At 40.3% G+C, this 20949-nt stretch overlaps 2 protein-coding genes across 3 annotated transcripts; one reads left to right on the top strand and one right to left on the bottom strand.

Annotated features, from left to right (window-relative positions):
* Positions 1-1610: 1610 nt before the first annotated feature.
* On the bottom strand, positions 1611-6354 carry LOC123093883 (transcription factor bHLH168). Of its 2 annotated transcripts, XM_044515947.1 has the most exons (6): positions 6131-6354; positions 5882-6055; positions 4879-4998; positions 3596-3988; positions 2792-2851; positions 1611-1964 (listed from the first exon to the last, which is right to left on the bottom strand). In XM_044515947.1, the coding sequence occupies exons 1-6, from the start codon at positions 6152-6154 to the stop codon at positions 1737-1739; spliced, it is 999 nt and encodes a 332-aa protein (XP_044371882.1). In that variant the 5' UTR covers positions 6155-6354; the 3' UTR covers positions 1611-1736. The 2 variants fall into 2 exon arrangements, with proteins under 2 accessions (XP_044371882.1, XP_044371883.1); XM_044515948.1 differs by lacking the exon at positions 4879-4998.
* Positions 6355-12642: 6288 nt separating this feature from the next.
* LOC123093882 (transcription factor BHLH6) lies at positions 12643-20473 on the top strand. The gene is made up of 5 exons (XM_044515946.1): positions 12643-12787; positions 12874-13066; positions 13159-13419; positions 17590-17760; positions 20078-20473. Exons 1-5 carry the CDS (start codon positions 12711-12713, stop codon positions 20144-20146), a joined length of 771 nt encoding a protein of 256 aa, XP_044371881.1. The 5' UTR covers positions 12643-12710; the 3' UTR covers positions 20147-20473.
* The last annotated feature ends 476 nt before the right edge of the window (positions 20474-20949 follow it).

The raw sequence follows: 20949 nt of genomic DNA, 5'->3' as shown, positions 1-20949 counted from the left end.
TGTTACCACAGATAAGCACATGCACGACATACATCAAGTGTTCTCAAATCCTTAAAGACTCAATCCGATAAAATAACTTCAAAGGGAAAACTCATTCCATTACAAGAAGGTAGAGAGGGGAAAACACCATATGGTCCAACTATAATAGCAAAGCTCGCGATACATCAAGATCGTGCCAAATCAAGAACACAAGAGAGAGAGAAAGAGATCAAACACATAGCTACCGGTACATACCCTCAACCCCGAGGGTGAACTACTCCCTCATCGCCATGGAGAGCGTCAGGATGATGAAGATGGACACCAGTGATGGATCCCCCCTCCGGTAAGGTCCCGAAACAGGGTCCCGATTGGTTTTTGGTGGCTATAGAGGCTTGTGGTGGCGAAACTCCTGATCTATGTTTATTTTCGAGGGTTTCTGTAATTATAGGAACTTTTAGTGTCGGTTTCACGTCAGGGGGGTCTCCGAGTCAGCTACGAGGTAGGAGGGCGCGCCCTCCACCCTCGTGGATGACTCGGGACTCTTCTGGCCCAACTCTTTTGCTTCGGGGGCCTCTTCTGGTCCATAAAGAATCTCCGTAAATTGGCAGGTCAATTGGAATCCGTTTGGTATTCCTTTTCTGTAAAACTAAAAAACAAGGAAAAAGTAGAAACTGGCACTGGGTTCTAGGTTAATAGGTTAGTCCCAAAAATAATATAAAATAGCATATAAATGCATATAAGACATCCAAGATGGATAATATAATAGCATGGAACAATCAAAAATTATAGATACGTTAGAGACGTATCAGCCGATATGAAGGTTTAAGACCGTGCGACCCGTTATGGCAATTGCCTAGCAACACAAGAGCATGCCGCCATCCGTGAAACAAGCGGAGGACTAGTGTTGGAATGTAGAAGGTTCTTTTTGTTGCCCGCGTACCTGCAGATGGGGCCGCATCCACCAATGACTCATCTCGAGAGACCGCTAGTCCAATCGGAAACACCACCACCATCGCTACACAACCACACCCTTTGCCTCTATTTATCACCCGTAAATCGCATATCTCCATAAAAGGCTATCGGAGCAGAGATATACCCACTGCTGCCTTCATCAACCCGTGTCGGGACTTAGCTCTACCACTAGTCTCTAGCAGTAGCGAGGGGAAAGGAGGATGGGGAAGTAAGAGGTGGTGTCTATAGAGAAGGGAGGAGGCGGTAACTGTGGGAGGGAGGAGAGGGTAGCGGAAATCTAGGAGGATGAGCTAATGTACAACATGTTTACAATTCTATATCTTAAGAACTCACCTTAACAAATATATAATGCTTAGATCAATTTGGAGCTTGCAACATTGTGAAAGTGCATCTCTTAGATACTCCCTATTGGGATTTCATGATTTATGACATGTTTCCCCGCCACCACGCCCAGGTGGAGTAATGTTGCCTTGGAAGCAGAGGTATGGCTGCTCCAACATGATTTGAAAAGAAAGTACATGATAATACAACTCACCAAGGGATACTGGGTCTGTTTGAGTTGTGATCAATGACAACGAGGGATTGTAACAGAACACATAGGAGGCCATGTCATCTTTGGCGAGAGGAGATACTAGCATGGCCATAGTTTGACGAGTTCCTTTACTTTGTTGAAGTAGTCATTTACCAAGAGACATTCTTCCTCATATTTTCTAGTTACATGGATGAGCGGAGAACATGCACCCAAAGGTAGACCAAGGCTCAACCATGGTTGACACAACCCACACCTACTCGATTAACTCTGTTGATATTGACACAAGAAGGGAACTCCACATCAATTGATCTTGCTCAGCCCAATACTCACACTCGGGGTTGGGTACCTTATTAGTTCCACCTATATCGTTGTTGCTGATGAGCTCCTTGGGAGGAGTTAGGTTGGTCCCATCAGTGTACTTGGGGACCTCAATGCTGCGCATGCACGATGGTGCCTGCTTTTCGTGCGAAAAGAGTCGGCTCTGCACATTTAGATGACCAAACAAGACAAGCATTTTCAAGAGAATGTTCGGTTTATACAACACTAAATCTATGAGGGTGGGATAATATAGAACACTTTTAAACTTTATCTCAATTAACAACATACAACAAACTATGACAACCCAAAACATGTTAATATAAATTTATGCTAGGTGACTATTGATCGAAGACCAATCAACATCTTTGTCATACATCGATCATGTTGTGAAGTTAACATGGATAAGACTGTAACTAGCTAATTAAAAATGCGGCCATTCGGTGCCCAGGTGCAGAATTAATTAAGAGTGTCATGATTCGGTGCCCAGGTGCATTAATTGCACCTAGGTGTGAACATCAAATTCAAATATAATTACAACAACATTCAAAAAATCTAATAAAACTTGGCATCCGAGATATGCTCGAATGCGCGATGTGCATGCAAAAAATCATTGTGTTTGGACATTATAGGAGGCTGTGTCTAAAAAACAAAAAATGGCTCTGAAAGAAACTTTGAAAAAGAACACTATTTGGACTTTTTATCTAGAGGTCCTCGAATGTCCAAACACCTCAAAAATGTGCATGCTTATTCTGCACATGAGCATCTTCCATGTCATAAACTTCCAGAATTATTTGATTTTTTTACTATTTTTTTGAATTTATTGTTCATCGAGTGCACACGAGCCCGAGCTTAGACATGAATTACTGGCTAGTTAAGGTGTTTCCATCCCCTACTTGGTCGATTAATAGCTAGACTTCTATGTACCATCCATGGGATAATCATTTTATATAGTTATTTATATATTTTGCATAAATCCATTTACTATCATACCAATGCTCCCAGTCGTTCAGAAACCCTTGAAACATCTATGCCAATTCTCGAGCTGAAGGCCTGCATATTATAGAAGAAATTTATGCAATTAATTAACTGGACTTTGAGGCAAGAATAGATCAATGTTAGATATTTAGATGGTAACCAGTCCTCCTTCACGCAATACAAAAGAGAATCACATATAAATAAATTTACTAGACATTCTAGACAGCAGAGAGGGAAGAAAAAGAAAGAAACATGTACTAAAAAGAGAACATATTACGATGTGTATGGCACGTGTGTACATCTAAGTTGTTATCAAACTTTTCCAGTACATTCCCCCCCCCCCCCCCCCGGTCCAAAAAAATTATTTTTGGGTCTCTTGTTATGGCTCCACAGCTTTTGAGAAAATGTTTGGAGGAATCTATGGTTCCCATTTTCACCTATGGGTACATGGATGCACCGCTCTCATATTTTCTCTTACGATGTGCATTTTACTTGTATATATACGTCACTATTCAGTTTAATATAACACTAGAAACAAATGGGTACACCTCAATAAATTATGGTCAAATATTTTTATAAGGCTACTGATACAAAGTTCCAAAAAGGAAGACTGTTTTTGGCACAAAAATCACTTAATTCAGAATCAGGTGCTTTTGAATACGAATCTAGTGATACGATTTCCATATAATATAAATTATATATTATAGGTGTAATTAATTATTGTTCAAAACTTGAATCCTTAAGACTCTTGTGCGCCATACATTTTGCAGATATATTTGCTAGTTGCAAAAGCAAAAGGCTGAACCTAGGTATACTTACCCGAGAGTGTATAGTGTAGAACATTTTGTGGCCAGCAACCGAGTGATTGGCGTTGATGATCTCAGCACCTTCTTCCTCATGGATGGTGATTACCTCATGGAGCTTGATCGGCCTCTCCATGCAGCATATTAGTCTCACCTCCATGCTTGAATCGTCGTGTTGCCGCACCTGCAATACCGGTTCCGATGCCTCCCAAGCTTTCTCTTCTTCTGGCGACCCAGGACCACTGCTTGTGGTAGTCGTGGTAGTGGGCGTTGGGATACTAGTATCTCCTTTTAATGTGTCGAAGGCCTGCACGGAGCTCCTCCTACGTTGTAGCTCATCGACCCTCTCCTTCAGCTTCTTGATGTATGACGCCCCAACATCCAGGCTGCCTAGCTGGGTCATTGTATCCTGAGTACACATTAAAGGAACAACAACATGAAAACATTACATGGAAGAATTTCAATATTTATTTCTTGACATGATTTACTTCGCTCAAATAACCTTATATTTTTAGATGATGGAAGAGTTCTATTTTTACCGATCTTTGCATTGTGATGCACAATCACACATAATCAAACCTTTTGGATTACAGAATCATCTAACATAAGATCAATTGTGGGTTTTGTTCAACGATATGTGGTACCTAAAGCAATCAAGAAAAGACTTGACTTCTTGGTTAGTAACTTCAATGATATGTGGTACCCATTTTCTGAGGAGACACCTTGGTCCTAACTAGCTTACCAATGTTCATGTTGTCCATCTTTGGGGTACCGAAGTGGTTAGGAAAAGACTTGACCTCTGTACATCTAGATTCTTCTTGCAATCTGATGAAAACAAAAGAAAATACCGCCTAACGAGATGCGGTGTTATTTGCAGACCTATAGACCAAGGTGGTCTTGGTCTGGAGGATCTCAAAATAAAAAATAAGTGTCTGCTCAGCAAATCGTTGTTCAAGTTACTTACTGAGGGTGGGGTCTGGCAGGAGTTGTTGAGAAATAAGTATCTCCATTCAAAATCCTTGTCTCGGGTTCAAGCCAAACCCGTTGATTCGCCATTTTGGAAAGGTTTGATGGGGTCAAAAATATATTTTTTTTGTAGAGGATCCTTTGTGGTGGGCATTGGCTTAACCACTACATGGCTGGGGGACGAGCCTCTAGCTTTGCAATACACTTATCTTTAAAACATTGTGAAAAGGAAGGAGGTTTCTGTTGCATCGGTGTTGGAATATGTTCCACTGAATGTTGCAATTAGACGGTCTCTCATCGGGGAGAAGTGGATGGAACAGTTGGCAGTTGCACCTTATCAATAGATTGATGATGGTCACCCCCAATGAAGAACCAACACTTTTCCGTTGGAAGTTGATTTCCTCCGGTGTTTTCTCTTTGAAATCCATGTATACATACCTCATCAATGATGGCCTGCGTTTCATCGCAAGTATATTTCAAAGATTAAAGTTCCAACTACAATCAAGATTTTCTTATGGTAGCTAGATAGAAAAATGATCTTAACTAAGAATAACCTCAAGAAGTGTGAGTGACAAGGTTGCACAAATTGTTGTTTTTGTGGCAATGAAGAACAGATTCAGCATATTTTCCTTCAATGCCTTCTTGCCAAATTATTACAGTGTACTGTTCATGTCGTCTTTAATCTATCTCCACCTACAGGTAGTTTGAATATGTTTGCGTACTAGTTGGAGGGTATTCATCCTAGCATTAAGGCCCAGATTCATGTTAAAGTTTGTGCTTTACTTTTGGCTATGGAGAGTTGCCGCAATAATTGCGTTCTAACTTTTTAACCCGGTTGAATATTCAAACCTTTTACATGTCATTTTCAAAGCTATTAATTAGCTCCATACGTGGTCCTCCTGAGCTGGGAGGAGAGGGCGTTCACTGTCGCCGGGTGCTACTGATAGGAGATGGTCGCTCGGATTTTATTCAATCATTATATGGTTGGCATTCTAGTAATAGGATTTCTGAGGTAAGAGGATTCATATCTTTTTGTTACTTTTGGTTGATGTTGTTTTTTTTACAGCATGACCGTCCTACATGGCGCTTGTGTCGTTTTCTTCGGTTGGATACTGTAGAACATTGAATTAGATAAGGTAGGGCCATGTGCATCACTCCATGACCCGGGGTGTAATCCATCTTTTTCGGAAAAAAATCCATTAGTAGCTAAATATTCAAAATAAAGATCATGCCTTTTCGAGACGAAATCACAAGATAAACTTGGAGTGAAAAAGCTGGCTATCACGCTGCTCAGGCATGCTCCGGCCGCAATGAGAAGAGGCGTACGTGTTCTTACAGTGCTGGAGCAGCAGTGTTCTCTTGGGATGAGGGATGCGAGCTTCTCGCAGAGCCCCTTCATGCGCTTCCTCCTCTCCTTCTCGGACTCCTTCTTCTCCAGCAGCACCACCGCCGTGCCGCCGCTCGCCCTGCTCCGCTTCCCGCCCCTCGCCGGCTTCGCCTTCATCTCCATCTACATAGCTCACGAGGTAGAGATCAGCATGCATGCAGCCGGTATTAACGGGTATGAAGAAGAAAAGGGAGATACTGAGTTCAGAGCGCAGGCATTCATGGAGTAGCTCGGAGACCAAGAATTCCCAAGGAAGGAAAATGATGAGAAGGAGGACGAAGGACCAGTATACGGATAAGGGCCGGCCGGCCTATGGGAGTATGGGAAATATGCTATATATAAGGGCACATAACACGTAGCTAGTTTCAATTAAATGTGTGTAACTAAGTTATATGTGGCTATAGTAGTGCAATGCAATGCAGTACATACGTAACCGGAAAGTCACTTTTGATCCCCATTTTTTTAAGTTTGGAAATATTAATATTTATGGCTGAAAAAATCTGAAATTTTCTATACGTGCATATATAGATGTGTATTATATATCTACGAAGTCCCATGGTTTGTATAGGAGATGCAAAAATAATAATTCAATAGTATTTTTTTTGTGACCAGATTTTTGTCCTATTTGTGTAGGATATAATATATTTTAGGACGAGTCTTAGGTCCCATCTAGATGAGAAATAACTATGTCTCATCTAACTTCTACACCGTTGGATTTTACATGGATATCCGTAGGGATTTTTTGTTTGGTTAATCAAGTAGTGTAGGATTAGATGATAATTAGCAAATCCGTATATCTTATTATTGGACAAAACTTAACAAGTGTATAGAGAACATTCATCCATATTTCTGTAAAAATATATTATTATGAAAACTAAAAAAACATTTTGAGGTTTTTAAAATGAAGTGCTCCAATGCCCCCTGCTTCGAAAATATCAGTGTTTCTGTTATACTAGCAACATAGTATAAACGTGCTAACTGGGCACATGTTGCTGTTACAGAAACATTCAATGTGGTGACAAAGTGACAGCGGCGTATATTTGGAACCATCGGTTAAAGACAAGCACATGGTTATCGGGCATGGTCCATACATGAACATTATTGAGTGCAGGTCCCCTTCCCACAAGAAAAAAGCAGTAAATATTTTCTGAAAAAAAGATGCAGTAAGTGGAATGGAAACCCGCCGCACAAAAAGCAGTAGCTACATATATTCCCGGATGCGGAGAATAGAAAAATATTTCTGGCTCTCACATTACTTCACTCCGAGAAAGAGAAATAACTCCCGTGCTCGGCAAATATTTCTTTTGCTATGTTGTTGCAATATAATTGAACTGTTTCCTGTCAAATTTGAGAGAAGCATGCAGCACACGGTTCATCATCTTCTGACCGTGGAGCAGGCAGCTAGGTGCACGAGAAGCAATGGAGACCACCACCTCGCTCTTTGCCAAACACTGCCCATCACGCAGGGACCTCACCCTACCACGCAGACAGATCTACTACCATTTTACCATCTTTTTATCGCCAGTAAAATAGACTTGTTTTTTATTTCTGTACAATGTTACTGCCACACTCGAAGGGGGTCAACGCAAATACACTATGGCGTTGAGCTCAGTTTGACTAAGTATATGTCATAAGATAATATAGCATTAAAATTCATTCTGAATGGTATAATTTTATGGCACACAACTCATATAAGATTGTACTAATTGATAGTCAAAACAAATCGTAAATTGCTTGCGGGCCTCGTAAACCAAAAAGGAGGGAGCAAGCTTTTTCAGCATCAAGGTATATGACGTTGGCATAGCCAAGTTCAACGCCAGAGAGGCTGCCATTGGGCAAACGGTTTAAGTTTGGAAACATAAACTTTGGCACTCAGTTACTCAGTTTCAGCCAGGTCACAAAACGATGATACTGTTTTACGAAAATTTAGATGTGAACATTTCTAACCAACATACCTATACCCATGATATGTTTCAGATTCTTGGTAAAAAGATAAAAAATAAATTATCGTGATAAAAAAAAACAGGATTGATTTCTTTTGGAAGCTAGCTATGGCGCTTACACATGTCACGGAGGGATAGATGCAGACATCAGACAGGCAAACGTGTGGACGTACTAGATAATGTTTCTCACATGTGTATGCATGCATATGCATGCCGTCCAGATCGGTACGCCGTCGACAGGCCACAGGCGTAGCGTACAAACAAAAACAGCGAGCGCTAGCTACCAACGCAGCATCCATCTGGCTACAAGGTACGTATCTCCGTTTGTGAGCTGGCTTGGCTAGCATGGTCCAGGAGGCATTTGGAAACTTAGCTTTCCGATCGACTTAGCTACACAACCAGCCAACGATATGCTACATCTAGATAGAAAATGGCCACCGCCCGGAGCCCACAGCCAGCCGGTGCGAAAGCTACAGATCCCCACTCGTTTTAGTCATTGTTATGATCTCCTTTCTATTCCATTGTAGGATGATAGATGAGATGAATGTGGCCAGCAATTGCATTGGCCAACAGGTACTGTACACTATAGTTGAATACTTGTAGGAGCATAACTTAAGCTTCACGTGGCATGTCTATTGACACTCTACATCGTGTGAGTCAGAACTGTAGCTGTCTTTTGGTTTTCCATTTGTCTTTAAAATTAGTACTGTACGCTTTTTTACATCGAAGACACATGTTGTTCTTACATCCTACATTATTGTTATTTCTTAATTAAACTTCTAGGTGAGTGAGTCTGGGTGCATTGACAAGTTTTGGAGTACCACATATTCTTCACAATAAGGGCAGCAAGATTATTGACTATGTGCACTATTCTCTCGATTCCATGACATCTCATCATTTTTCTTTGTGTTGGACCGGAATATAACTTTTGCAATAAAAGAAATAGAGCCAGTGATGATTGTTTTTACTCCCACTGAATGAAAATACACATGACGTTTCGGGGATTGACATGCCTCATACACCTTGTGTTCGTAAAATTGTACAAAAATATAAGATGTGGAACTATTTTCCATGCAAAAAACTGAAAAATATTTCACCTTATCCATGTGAACAGCTTTAAAAAAAATTCATAGCCAAAGTTACACAAGTTTAACAGCATGATTTTTTGGACAACATATATTTATCAATTTAGGTGATAACTGATTAGCTGTTTAGAAACAGACACTGTTGGGGACAAGTACATTCGCTCTATGTTACATGTTGTATCATGCATTGATGTGATCATGAACACGATACAACTACCAGTATTTTTCTAGCGTGTACCTGTTGGTAAAAATTACTAGAAATTAGATGTTATCATGCGCGTTGCTGCGGAAATTTATTGCAATATATTATTTTGGTGAGGTTTGGTTGTCTGGAATTTGAATATGAGAATGAAGAGACTACAAATACATAATATTTGTTGTATTTGATTATTATACAGTTATAAGATATTGATGGAATATATGTAGTATTTCTCACACATCTTGAGAGAAATAAAAGTACTGGGGTTGATGAAGTGGGAATGTGTGCATATTGAGAGAAATAGTATAAGTATCATTTTCCTTGAATGCATGTCGAAAGAAATAAAAATAGTACAGATTGAGGAGGTGGCATCCGTACATTTTGACATAAATAAAGTAGTGGGATCAACTACTTATGTATATAGGACATGACAAGATGAGCAATGCATTATATTAATAAAAACAGGAATAAAATTTGCACACAACAACTTCACATAACCGTGTATTAATCTCAGAGACATTATCTCCTCGGATCACAGGTGTATACCATATGACAGCCACCACTGGTACAACTCCTTGGGCACGTTGAGGGCCTCATTGATTCGGAGGATTCCAAAAATGTAGGGATAGAAAAAAAATAGGATTGCAATCATGTCCTTTTGAATCCTACATGATTATTTTTTGCGAATATGCATACCTACATGATTCCATAAAAAAACAAAGGATTCTTTCCAAGAGGTTTTAGTGGATATTAAAATTCCTATGGAAGGTAGTATAAAGGAATCCCTAGGAATAAATCCTATAGGATTCAATCATACGAATCAAACGACCAATATAAGAAAATTTGCCTGGGATTCTAATCCTTCAAATTTGCTATGAAAATCCTTTGAATCGAGGAGGCCACGTGGCAAGTCTTTTTTTTTTTTTTGCTAATACATGCAGATTCAATTCTGAAAAAGTCACTCTGGACCTTTAAATCGTTCTCACAACCAGTTGCCCACTTGTCATAGCAATTGTATGGAGGCAGTGCAGCTAACTCGGCACAAGCATAAGGCGTGCATGAAAGTGCACATAGCAGCACTATGACACAGTGCACTACAATCCTCATGCAACAGATCTGTGCACAATCCATGTCACATCGCTTTCATGTTTAATTATGCAGGGGCCCCTACCACAATGCATATAGTAAATCAGAGCATTGCATATGGCATTGCCCAATCATTTGACCCATTTTATTGTCTGGTAAGAAATAGTATGACAACTCAAACTACTTCTTGTCTAATAAAGATGGTTATATGCATCCTAATGATGGAGAGGCAGGGGAATCCCCTTTTTGGGAAAAATTTACACCCTCAGTTTGACAAAACTGTTCTATTGTTAGTGACATCCTATCATCTATTCTTAAATAGTTTTTTTTCGATTGGCTATTCTTAGATAGTTGTGCATCAACAAATCATGCATGTCCGCCACACCATCAACATGCCAATCACTATCTATTTGTATATGCATGTGGCCCTTTCACACCAACAAATCACGAATCACTATCACACCGTCATAATTAATCACTCAATTATTAACATCCTTTGCCATATTATCCATTTCTTAAAACTCCATGTTCATCCGTGTCCATGTGGCAACATGCAGATTATCTTCTAGTATAACCAAATAGATGATCCCACTAACATATTTCTGTCACCATGAAACCATGACACCTGCAACCATGCTATTTATATCAAAAAAAATTACAGCTATACAATAATCAAACAATAAATCATATATATTTTCAATTTGAGTTCTCATATTATAAGTCCACATGTTCATCTTCTATGTATCGAATCTCATTGATGTATACTACAACTAATTCTAACTGCAACATGCGGTGCAGTGTATGTTGGTGCCACATTGATGTCAACTAGGGGGGAGGGGGCTGAATAGATGACTACAAGTTTTAACTTTCTTATTGATTTTAGGGATTGTGGAATTATAAGTTTCCTATAAATGCAAGTAAGGTTACTGAAAAGCTTTCATGTTGTGCAGATTTCTAGGGTGGTTCACATGTGTCGTTGACATGCCAATTATTCATTCCACGATGTCTTAGCTATTTTTAGTGTGCTCTTGCTCTTTTTGTTTCTGAAGAAATGTACATGGGCATGATCATTTGTCTAGACAATGTATTTGGCTACACTTATCGTAGTTTTTTGCACATAATTATATTTCCCTTCAATGGACCTAGAGGACTAAACCCTTATCATACAATTCATCCATACCATCGAATTTGGTAACTGATGCTTTGTTTCAACTGTAACCCAATAAATGTCTAAGGCCATCTACAACACTGACCAACAAATTTGCTTCGGCATGTGCCCGCGGGACGGGGGGGGGGGGGAGTCCACGGAAACGGATGCGGGTCATAGGGTGCAATGTGCTTTCGCGCGTGAAATGATTCATGCACTTGCTGCCAGAAGGTCCCCCCCCCTCTACTCCTGTCTACGAAACCCGCGGATACGGCAACCACGCTTCACACAACAACTCATCCTCCATGGTCGAGAACCAGTCCGCGGAACCGGATGCGGGTCGTAGGACGCAATGTGCTTTCACATGTGAAATGATTCATGCACTTGTTGCCAGAAGGTCCTCCTTTGCTCTGGCCTACAAAACCCGCAGATACGGCCAACCACGCGTTGCACAACAACTCATCCTTCATGGTCGAGAACCCCGCCATCCTTCGTACTCTGAAAAATGACATGGCGTTCAAAAATAAGCTCAATGGCATTTGACCGAACACCTATTGGGCGTGGTGACCGCCATGGACGACATCGACAGGGGGGCAGAGTGTACCTGCCTACAGATGTGTTCTGGGTGGACTACACCGTCATAAAAGGCGAGTGAGCGCGTCAGTGCTGGTTGCGGAGGTCCCACAATGCCTGCTGGGGAGGTACAACGACATCGTCGAAGGAGGAGGGTGCAGAGTCAAAGCAAGGGGAAGAAGGGACGGATTGGAAGACAATGGAACCGGGAGGGGGGACTGGGAGGGGGACGTCGGAGTCCTACGTGGCCGCTGTCTGGACTCCGGCAAAGCTCCTTAAGTTTATCTCTATTTTGAGGGGGCAAATGCGTCTCGACCGCTCGACGGACCTATACAGGCCCATGTTAGATGGTACAACACGTCTAGACCGCGCGATTCGGATGTATAGAGACGGTTTGAGGCTTTACGTGGAGTATAATTTTTCCATGCTACAAAACCTTGTGCGCCAAAGTTCATGGACCCAATGACCGCACAGATCCAGACTTGGTCTCGAATTTAAAGGGAAGCAATCCGAAAGTAGAAAATCAGCCAATTACCGCTCAGTAGGCACGATGCCTTCCTCGAGAGGGCGCCAGGTGGCATCAGGATAGGGTGGCCTCACTCACCACGTCAGCCCCGCGGATGGCCCCGCTGCCCAGCGACGCGGAACTTAAACAAGCACGATAACAAATACTAGCAGAGAGAGAGAGAGAGAGAGAGAGAGAGAGAGAGAGAGAGCAGAGCAGATCTGGCAGAGTAGCAGAGCAATGGCGTCGTCCGACATGGACGTGAGCTTGGATTTCTCTTGGGAGGCCCTGGTGCTCGAGCTCGGCGACGCAGATAGGTGAGCCCCCGCAGCATGCACGAGCTGTGATTGTTCCGTCTTTCGTGCATAGTGAGCAACACTTGGAGTTGGATGGATTGTTGCAGCATGCACCTGCCGGCCGAGGACTCTCTCTCCGGCCTCTACGACGACTCGACGAGCTCGCCGGACGGCGCCACCTCGCGGTCGACCAAGGCAAGCAGCTTGGAGAGGAAGAACATAATCAACGAGAGGCACCGGCGCAGGATGCTCAACGAGAAGCTCTACGCCCTTCGCCGTGTCGTTCCAAACATCACCAAGGTTTCATTTACAGATCGTCAGCGCGCGAGGAGCACGTTCGTGTGTATGCTGCATGAGGTTTAATTTGATCTTGTTTGTGCTCCGGGCGTTAGATGGACAAGGCGTCCATCATCCAGGACGCCATCGCCTACATCGAGGAGCTGCAGGAGCAGGAGCGCCAGATCCTGGCCGCCCTCAGAACCGACAGCTGCACCGCCGTGGTCAAGGCGGACGACGCCGCCTCGACCGGCAGCAACGCGGAGGACCATGGCGTCGGCTCCTCGCCGCGGAAGAAGATGAGGAGGACCACCTCTGCCTCCTCCATTAACGGCGCCTTCTCTTCTCCTAACCCGCATCCGGTTCAAATCCTCGAGGTAATCATTCACATGTGGCATGTTGCTCGGTGTTGATACCAGAGTGAAAGGATTTTTTTTTGTGGGTAGTGAAAGGAAGTTAGGCCAGAATGAAGTGAGGAGGTGAACCTCACCGGTGAAAAATAAGAGTATTCCCGGCATCGGCATTTACTAATGCACACAACTATTTCATCCAACTGATAATAAAATTACATAACTCATTCGCAAATTATGTTACTTTGGACTACCATCCAAACCGATTGAACTGAGCTACCGTCTCTACCAAAAGCCATAGGCGGTCGTGCTCCCACATGTTGTAGGGAACAGGACATGCATATGGATCTTGCTGGTAGCTAACTTGCAGTAAAACGTTTATCCTGTTAAAAATGCAACCATTTCGGCATTTCGAACCGCCCACACTAAAGAACATGCTCTTGCTGGGATTTGGGCCTTAAGCCTAGGTTGAACCCATGTCAATATACTTTTTTTTAGCATAGTTCGTTATACTTGTCGGTGGGGACAAATAAGCTACATGGAGAGTACACTAGTGCAGTGTGGCAAATAACCATGATAGAAATAAGTGGTGAATTGTTTTCTCCTTACAGAAGCAACACAGCTTTGTCCAAGTATCGCATAAAAAACTTTTCAACGGGGACTTGATTTCCAAATGTATCTATTGCGGAAAGTGTGTAGTTTAAAGGAAAAGACACCTGAAGTGTGTAGGCGGGGTGACACACACACCTAGAAGAAGATGAGGAGTGGAGGACTACCTCCGCCTCATCCATAAATTGTGCCTTCGATCTGTTCGCCTGCCATGTATCAGGTCCAAATCATCGACCTAAATATTCACATGTTTCTAACTTCAGACCGAAGAATGCTAGGGACCAGAATGAAGTGAGCGTGATAGGTGGACCTGCAGCTAGCAAAATGGGGAAACAATGGTACAGCTGAAATTGAACTGTTTTAGGTGTTGTCTTAAATGTCTAAAAGGTCTTATAAAAGTGAACGGAGGGAGTACTAGTAATTAGAAAAGCTGAGATCCGTAGCGTTGTGGAAGTTGTTATTGCTCGGACGACCACACAAGTTTTCCCCGAAAAGGTGGGAATATTTCCTGCATTTATTTTGTAGAAGTTACATCATTCAAAATATCATACAAAGACAGAGAAAGTGTCAACAAAACCACCTGCTAATAACATTACATGACTCACAAATCATGTTATTGCTGGATTGTCATCCAAACGGGTTGAACTTTGCCTGAGCTGCCATTTCCAGTTATATGTATCGAAAGCCAAGGGCGCTCCTGCCTTTACTCGCTGCAAGGAACATTTATATGTTCAGTCGAGTTGTCCAAGTGCCACCTAAAAATCTTGATTTTTTATGGCATTCTAGTTTCCAAATGCATTGGTTGCTGAAAGCATAACCAATATTAATGAGATCCCGTCGATATTTAATAGAAATAACGGAAAAGACACCCGAAGTGTGTATCTTCCAATGGTACTCAGTAGTTGGAAGGGCATTTTCTTGTATTATAGGGTTTCTCTTCTGGAATTGGTAAATCTAGTGAGATATGCACCAATAGGGTGCTGGCAGCTAGCTACTGGTGAGATATGCACCAATAGGGTGCTGCCAACTAGCTTTATATGGGCCAGGGTATCTAGTGTATTCCACTTCTTTACTAAGCTTTTCCACCTTCTGTTTCTGGCCAGGCCCACCATGTGGTACGTACTAAACCGATGTAGCATAATCCCGCACATGCATCATCTACACTTTAAGTTAACGTAGTTAGCCCCCTCAAACCCCAACCCCCCCCCCCCCACCCCCCCCCCCTCTAAAAAAAGTTAACGTACTTAGCCAACTAAACATATATTTCTGTTAGCTAATTTAATTTCATTCCATCAATTTCTTACCTTTTTTCTATTTTCACAGACTGCAAAATATTCTAAATATTTCAAAAATCAAATTAGTAATATCAAATATAATCAATTTTACGCATTGAAATCAGTTTCACATATTTGACATATTTTGCTTCACATCGTTAAAAACACACACTTAAATATGTTTTGTGTATTTGTAAATTGACATTTTCAAATATTTGAAATAGTCAGTTTGACAAATTGAACAATCAGTTTCACATGTTCGAAATGACCTATTACACATATTAAAAAATGTGTTCAATTATTTCATAAAACATTATTCACGCATTACGAAAAATATTTCCACCCATTTGAAAAATCTGGTTTCAATCATTTCAAAATTTGATTTTACCTCTTTCATGAAACATATTTTAGTTATTTCAAAAAACTAATTTCATTCGTTTCAATAATAACAATTTTCATTTATTTTTGAAAGCTAATTTAATTTCAAAATGATTTCAATTATTTCAAAAAATTGATTTCACAAAAGGCATTTCAATTTCAAAACATGCATTTCACAAAACATGTTCGAGTGAAACCCAAATCAAAAAAATAATCTATTTCAACTAAAAAACAGTTTCACATATTGTGATAGGCATCTTAGCGAAAACACTAAATATTGCTTCATGCACTTGACTAAAATAGTTTTATATATGGAAACAATGAATTTCACACATTAGAACAATCAGTTTCACATATTTGAAAAAAAACATTTCACATGATTTTAAAAAGACTCGCATCTTTCATATATTTGGAAAATATTGGTTTCTTATATTTGAAATAATCAATTTCACATATTCAAACTATTGATTTCAATTATTTTAAGTAACTCATTTCAACTATTTCTAAAATTTGCATAGAAATTTGTTTCATACTACCTCCGTTCAAAAATAATTGAAGTTCTCAGTTTGTCATAAGTCAAATTTGTTTAAGTTTGACCAGTTTTTTTTAAATATATCAACATCCAGAACAACAACTTAGTCTTGTGAGATTTTTCATGAAATATATTTTTGTATTATGTTTATGTGTTGTTGTACATGATAGCATATCTTTCTGTAGAGTTCGTTAAACATAAGCAAGTTTGAATTTGGACAAATGTAGAACTTCAATTATTTTGGAACAAATGAAGTATATTTGAAAAGTTTAATATATTTGAATTAATCAATTTCACACTCCAAAACAATCAGATTCCATATTTGAAATTACTCATTTCATTATTTCAAAAGAACCGATTATAGTTATTTCATAAAACTAATTTTACTCATTAAAAAACTGGTTTCAAGTATCTCAAAAACAAATTGTATATCTTTCTAAAATTTCAAATATTTTATATTTATATATCACCTTCTTGCACATAATTTGAAACCATATTTACAAAAGTATTTATACGATCGATGCAATTTAAGCATGTATTATAGACTATATCCAAGACTGCCCTTGCTCTAAAGTTCTTATTGCCAGGATTACAAATATATTGACAATACACAAATAAAATTATAGTTCAAAAGGTATAAACGATTGAAGTTATCATAGAGAAAACAAAAGGAATTGATTTTTTGAGTTAGAGAGGAGAAAGAATGGAATTGTTCTCTCCACGCAGATGTACCTTCTTGGGACCAAGCCTACTTCCTAGGAAAAATTGACAACTGTACACATGTGAAAATTGTCTCTTGTAAAAGTTAGAAAGCCCTCAGGATGTATTGTTATGTGTTCAATCGGGAATATGAATCGCACTTCCACAAGGGGCATGACTGCACTAATTTGAGTATCCATGCAAGCGATGAGTTTTTTCGCTGCGACATACCCAAGCCATTAAAAACCACTTGTGTTTCTTTTGTCCTCGTCAAGATTGTCCTCACTAATTTACCGATGTTTATGCTCTTTTGAAATGCACAAAGGAGTAAGTAAAATACTAGATTATTACATATCAATTAGCTAAGTGAGATATTCTATGTCGAATGAAAGGTCTTGGGGGGGGGGGGGGGGTCCTAGGATTGAGGATCTTGAAAGTAACAACATGTGCTTGCTCACTAAGTTGTTGTTCAAGGTGCTTAATTAGGAAAAACTTGTAGAACAAATTAAAAATTGGTGGTGGTGGGGGGGGGGGGGGGGGTTGATTAATTATATCTAGATATTCTGTTTATGTGCGAAACATTTATTAGAAAATGAGACATTTCTATGATAGTAGAGCGGATGTGAGTACTTCTAGAGAAAATGTATCCAACAACACTATCACAAAACGCATAATTGAATAACCACATGGTTATGAGTTGTGCAGCTGGAGGTGACGCAGGTAGCAGAGGAGTTGACAATGGTGAGCATGAGACATGGAAATGCCCACGAAGCCACTGCGAAGGTGTGTGAGGCACTCGATTCGCTCTGTCTCAAGGTCATCTCAACAAGCATCACTGCCGTGGCCAGTGGCATCGTCCACAACATGTTCGTTGAGGTAACCATCATGATTTCTGACATTTCCCATCCAATTAATTTCTCTTATTGTTCTTCAGATCTCATGAACGAGAAAAAAAATTCTCCCATCTCTTCCTCTCACTTACACTTGAGTTCTTTGAGCGATGTCACCATGTTAATGGCATCATATGGAATTACAAAGTCTAATTATCAAAAGTGTATGTTGGGTTCCCAATGAACTGGTAGACTAACGAGTTGTCTTCTATCGTACTTCCCCGTCTTCTCTCATTCGTCTACTAATCATTCAATTTACCAATGTTCTTCTTTCTAGCCTTCGTCATTGGACCACTAATATGAACAAATACATATCTACTAGATATACATCATGTTTTACAGGCACTAGGCATGAGTTTTTTTCCTAACAAACCATTGCGGAAAGAAATTAATATAAGTTTTAGGCATGAGTTAAAGGTTTCATGGATAGTTTTTCCAAAAAATTGCAAAATAGATTTACCATGAAATAAGTTCCAAAAACAAATAATTTCTTCACCCATGATCCTAACAGGATGCCATGAATAAACCATAGCCATTTTCGGAGTATCATTTGCCTTTGAATCTCCCCAAGTTTCTCTCATCTTCGATACCTGATCTAGCAGTAAGAGGCATGGGAACTAATCTTCATCCTTTTTTAGTTCTGATACATTCTTTGTTTGGCCTTTTTTGCGGTTGAAATGGTGTCATAGGGAATAGAAGCCTCCAGTCTGAGTCCCTCTCCTAGCAACACAATTGTGCTCTACTGTATGGAGCCAACGGTTCTCAGGACTTGTCGTTTTATGATTTGACCATCTTCCTCGTTAAGGATGGCAATGGGTAGGGTATGGGGCGGGTAGAGCAATATCATACCCATACCCTTGTAGTCAATGGATATGAAATTCTACCCATACCCATACCACGGGTATGAAATTTTACCCGTACCCATACCCGACGGTACCATACCCAATGGGTAGATCAAATAGTACAAAAGTTATTCAAAATTTTACATTCATCTATAGAACATTTAACAAAAAAATATTGATCTCAACTCAATATTAGATAGATAAGTACACGACAATTATCTCAATTCAAATTGACAATTGGTGACAACTTTAACATGGGTTCATAAGCTCACAACACAATTTTAACATAGGTACACTGGTGAATCACGGGTAAAATTCATATGTCACTATAAATGGGTAGGGTATGGGTATATCCATGGGTAAAAGGCTATACCCATACTCTACCCATGACTTAACGGGTAGGGTATGGGTACTACCCATGGGTATAAATTGAGCCCATACCCTACCCATGCGGGTATGGTGTCTGCGGGTACCCGTACCCTTGGGTAAACTTGTCATCCTTATTCCTCATGAATTAAACAAATGAGGATCATTGATTAGAAGGCGTGTCAAGCATGGCCCGAGAAAAAAAATAGGTTCTTCTTGAGGTGCACGACTCTTTTAAACGTATGTGATCAGTCTAACTTGTACAAGCATGTCATGTTGCACATCATCGGGTACATGGAGAAACATCAAGATGCAAAGTACGGAACAAATGTAGAACTAGAACTTTTACAGGGCTTTGGCATTATTCGGAATCTTTACTTTTTATGTTTATTTCATGTTCTTCAATCTATCATACATTCCTTTATGAAATGCTTAAGCCAGATCATTGTTTAACATATTTGAAAATTATGCTTCATCATGTTGCGAGTTTATAAGATTGTGTACCGTAGTTGCATGTACTTGCCTGAAAACTTGTTAGACATATGTGTGGCATGACTGACGCTTGTGAACACATGTGTTTGCTAGTGCTTTTTAGGAATGATTTGTCTCTCAAAGTAAAAGTTTGTAGGTCTATCTCATGAATCAGGTCGTGGTTCACTAAGGCTATTTGGGATGGGATTTTGTTAAGGTTTTTTGGCCAAATTTCAATTTGAAAAAGAGTCGGGATTGAGCCTAATGTTCATGCACAATAGGAAAAGTCAGGCCAGGCTAGGGCAAACAGCTGGTCAAACTATATCCCGGCGTCTTTCTTGTTATTGGGTCTATATGCAATTCAGCCTATCGATTTTTTCATAGTGTTCAGTTCACTCCATCTCCCATGCCCTCATCTCCCAAAATGAGGGATCGCTGCCCGACACTTACAATGTGCTCTCTCACACGAGAGCATGTGTACCATAAATGACCAGGTATTTTGGTAACTATATATTTTGGCGGAGTTAAAATATGTACAAATCTTTGTGTGCCCATACTTTGACAATTTTGTGTGCCAATAGCAGACATTTATATCATTTAGCATAATCTAGTTATATTTTTCAGACGGAAGGAATGCATGGTGCTCAAACAATCAAGGAGATGATACAAACTCACTCAGCCATCTCGATGTGAGAAGAAGCTCACCGATGTCTATGAGTCCCTGTTGAAGATTGAGTGTTGCAAATAATGCACTAATGGGCATCCCAACTATCTACGAGTTAATCATCTCAATTTAACTAATGTGCTTCCCATCTACCTATGCTCCAACTACCTAGTCATGTTGATGCGCATGAGCGCATCTCAACAACCTATGCTCTAGTATAATCAGGGGATACACTAATGACAATCCCAACTTTTCTCAAGCAATCAAGGAGATCGTACAGATTCACCACCGAACCTCAATCTGGGAAGAAGCCCACCAATGTCCATGAGCCCTGATGAAGATTAAGTGTTGTGAAACGGCTTCTTCTGATTTTTCGCTAATTAATCAGATGATTCTCTTCTTAATAAATGGAAGAGGCCGTTTGGCCTCAGTTTCAAGAAAAAAAGATCAAGAAAAAAAGAATGTACTATGGACTCCCAACTACATATGCTCTAATCCACTCTAGTACTATAGTCATCTTGTAATAACTTGATAGCAACTAGAATTAATTATATGGCCCAAGAAGTAAAATTCATCTCTGGACATGATATGCACTCTCGTACTTTGAAGTCATCTTTGGAAGCTAACAGATTGCCCATTGTGCGTGTGAGCATAAGTTGGACTTTCTTGGGATAACGAAACAGGGTAACAATGATTTCTCGATGCATGCCCTCTGTTGGCGCCTGAAACCCTAAACCCTAGACTGCCCTAGCTCTACCTCTCTCTCTCTCTCTCTCTCTCTCTCTCTCTCTCTCTCTCTCTCTCTCTCTATGTGGCTCAAACCAACGAAGAA

Source organism: Triticum aestivum, chromosome 4B (assembly GCF_018294505.1).
Source record: "Triticum aestivum cultivar Chinese Spring chromosome 4B, IWGSC CS RefSeq v2.1, whole genome shotgun sequence".
Lineage (NCBI taxonomy): Eukaryota > Viridiplantae > Streptophyta > Magnoliopsida > Poales > Poaceae > Triticum > Triticum aestivum.
Note: the sequence above shows the minus strand (reverse complement) of the source record. Positions and strands in the feature narration are given on the sequence as shown.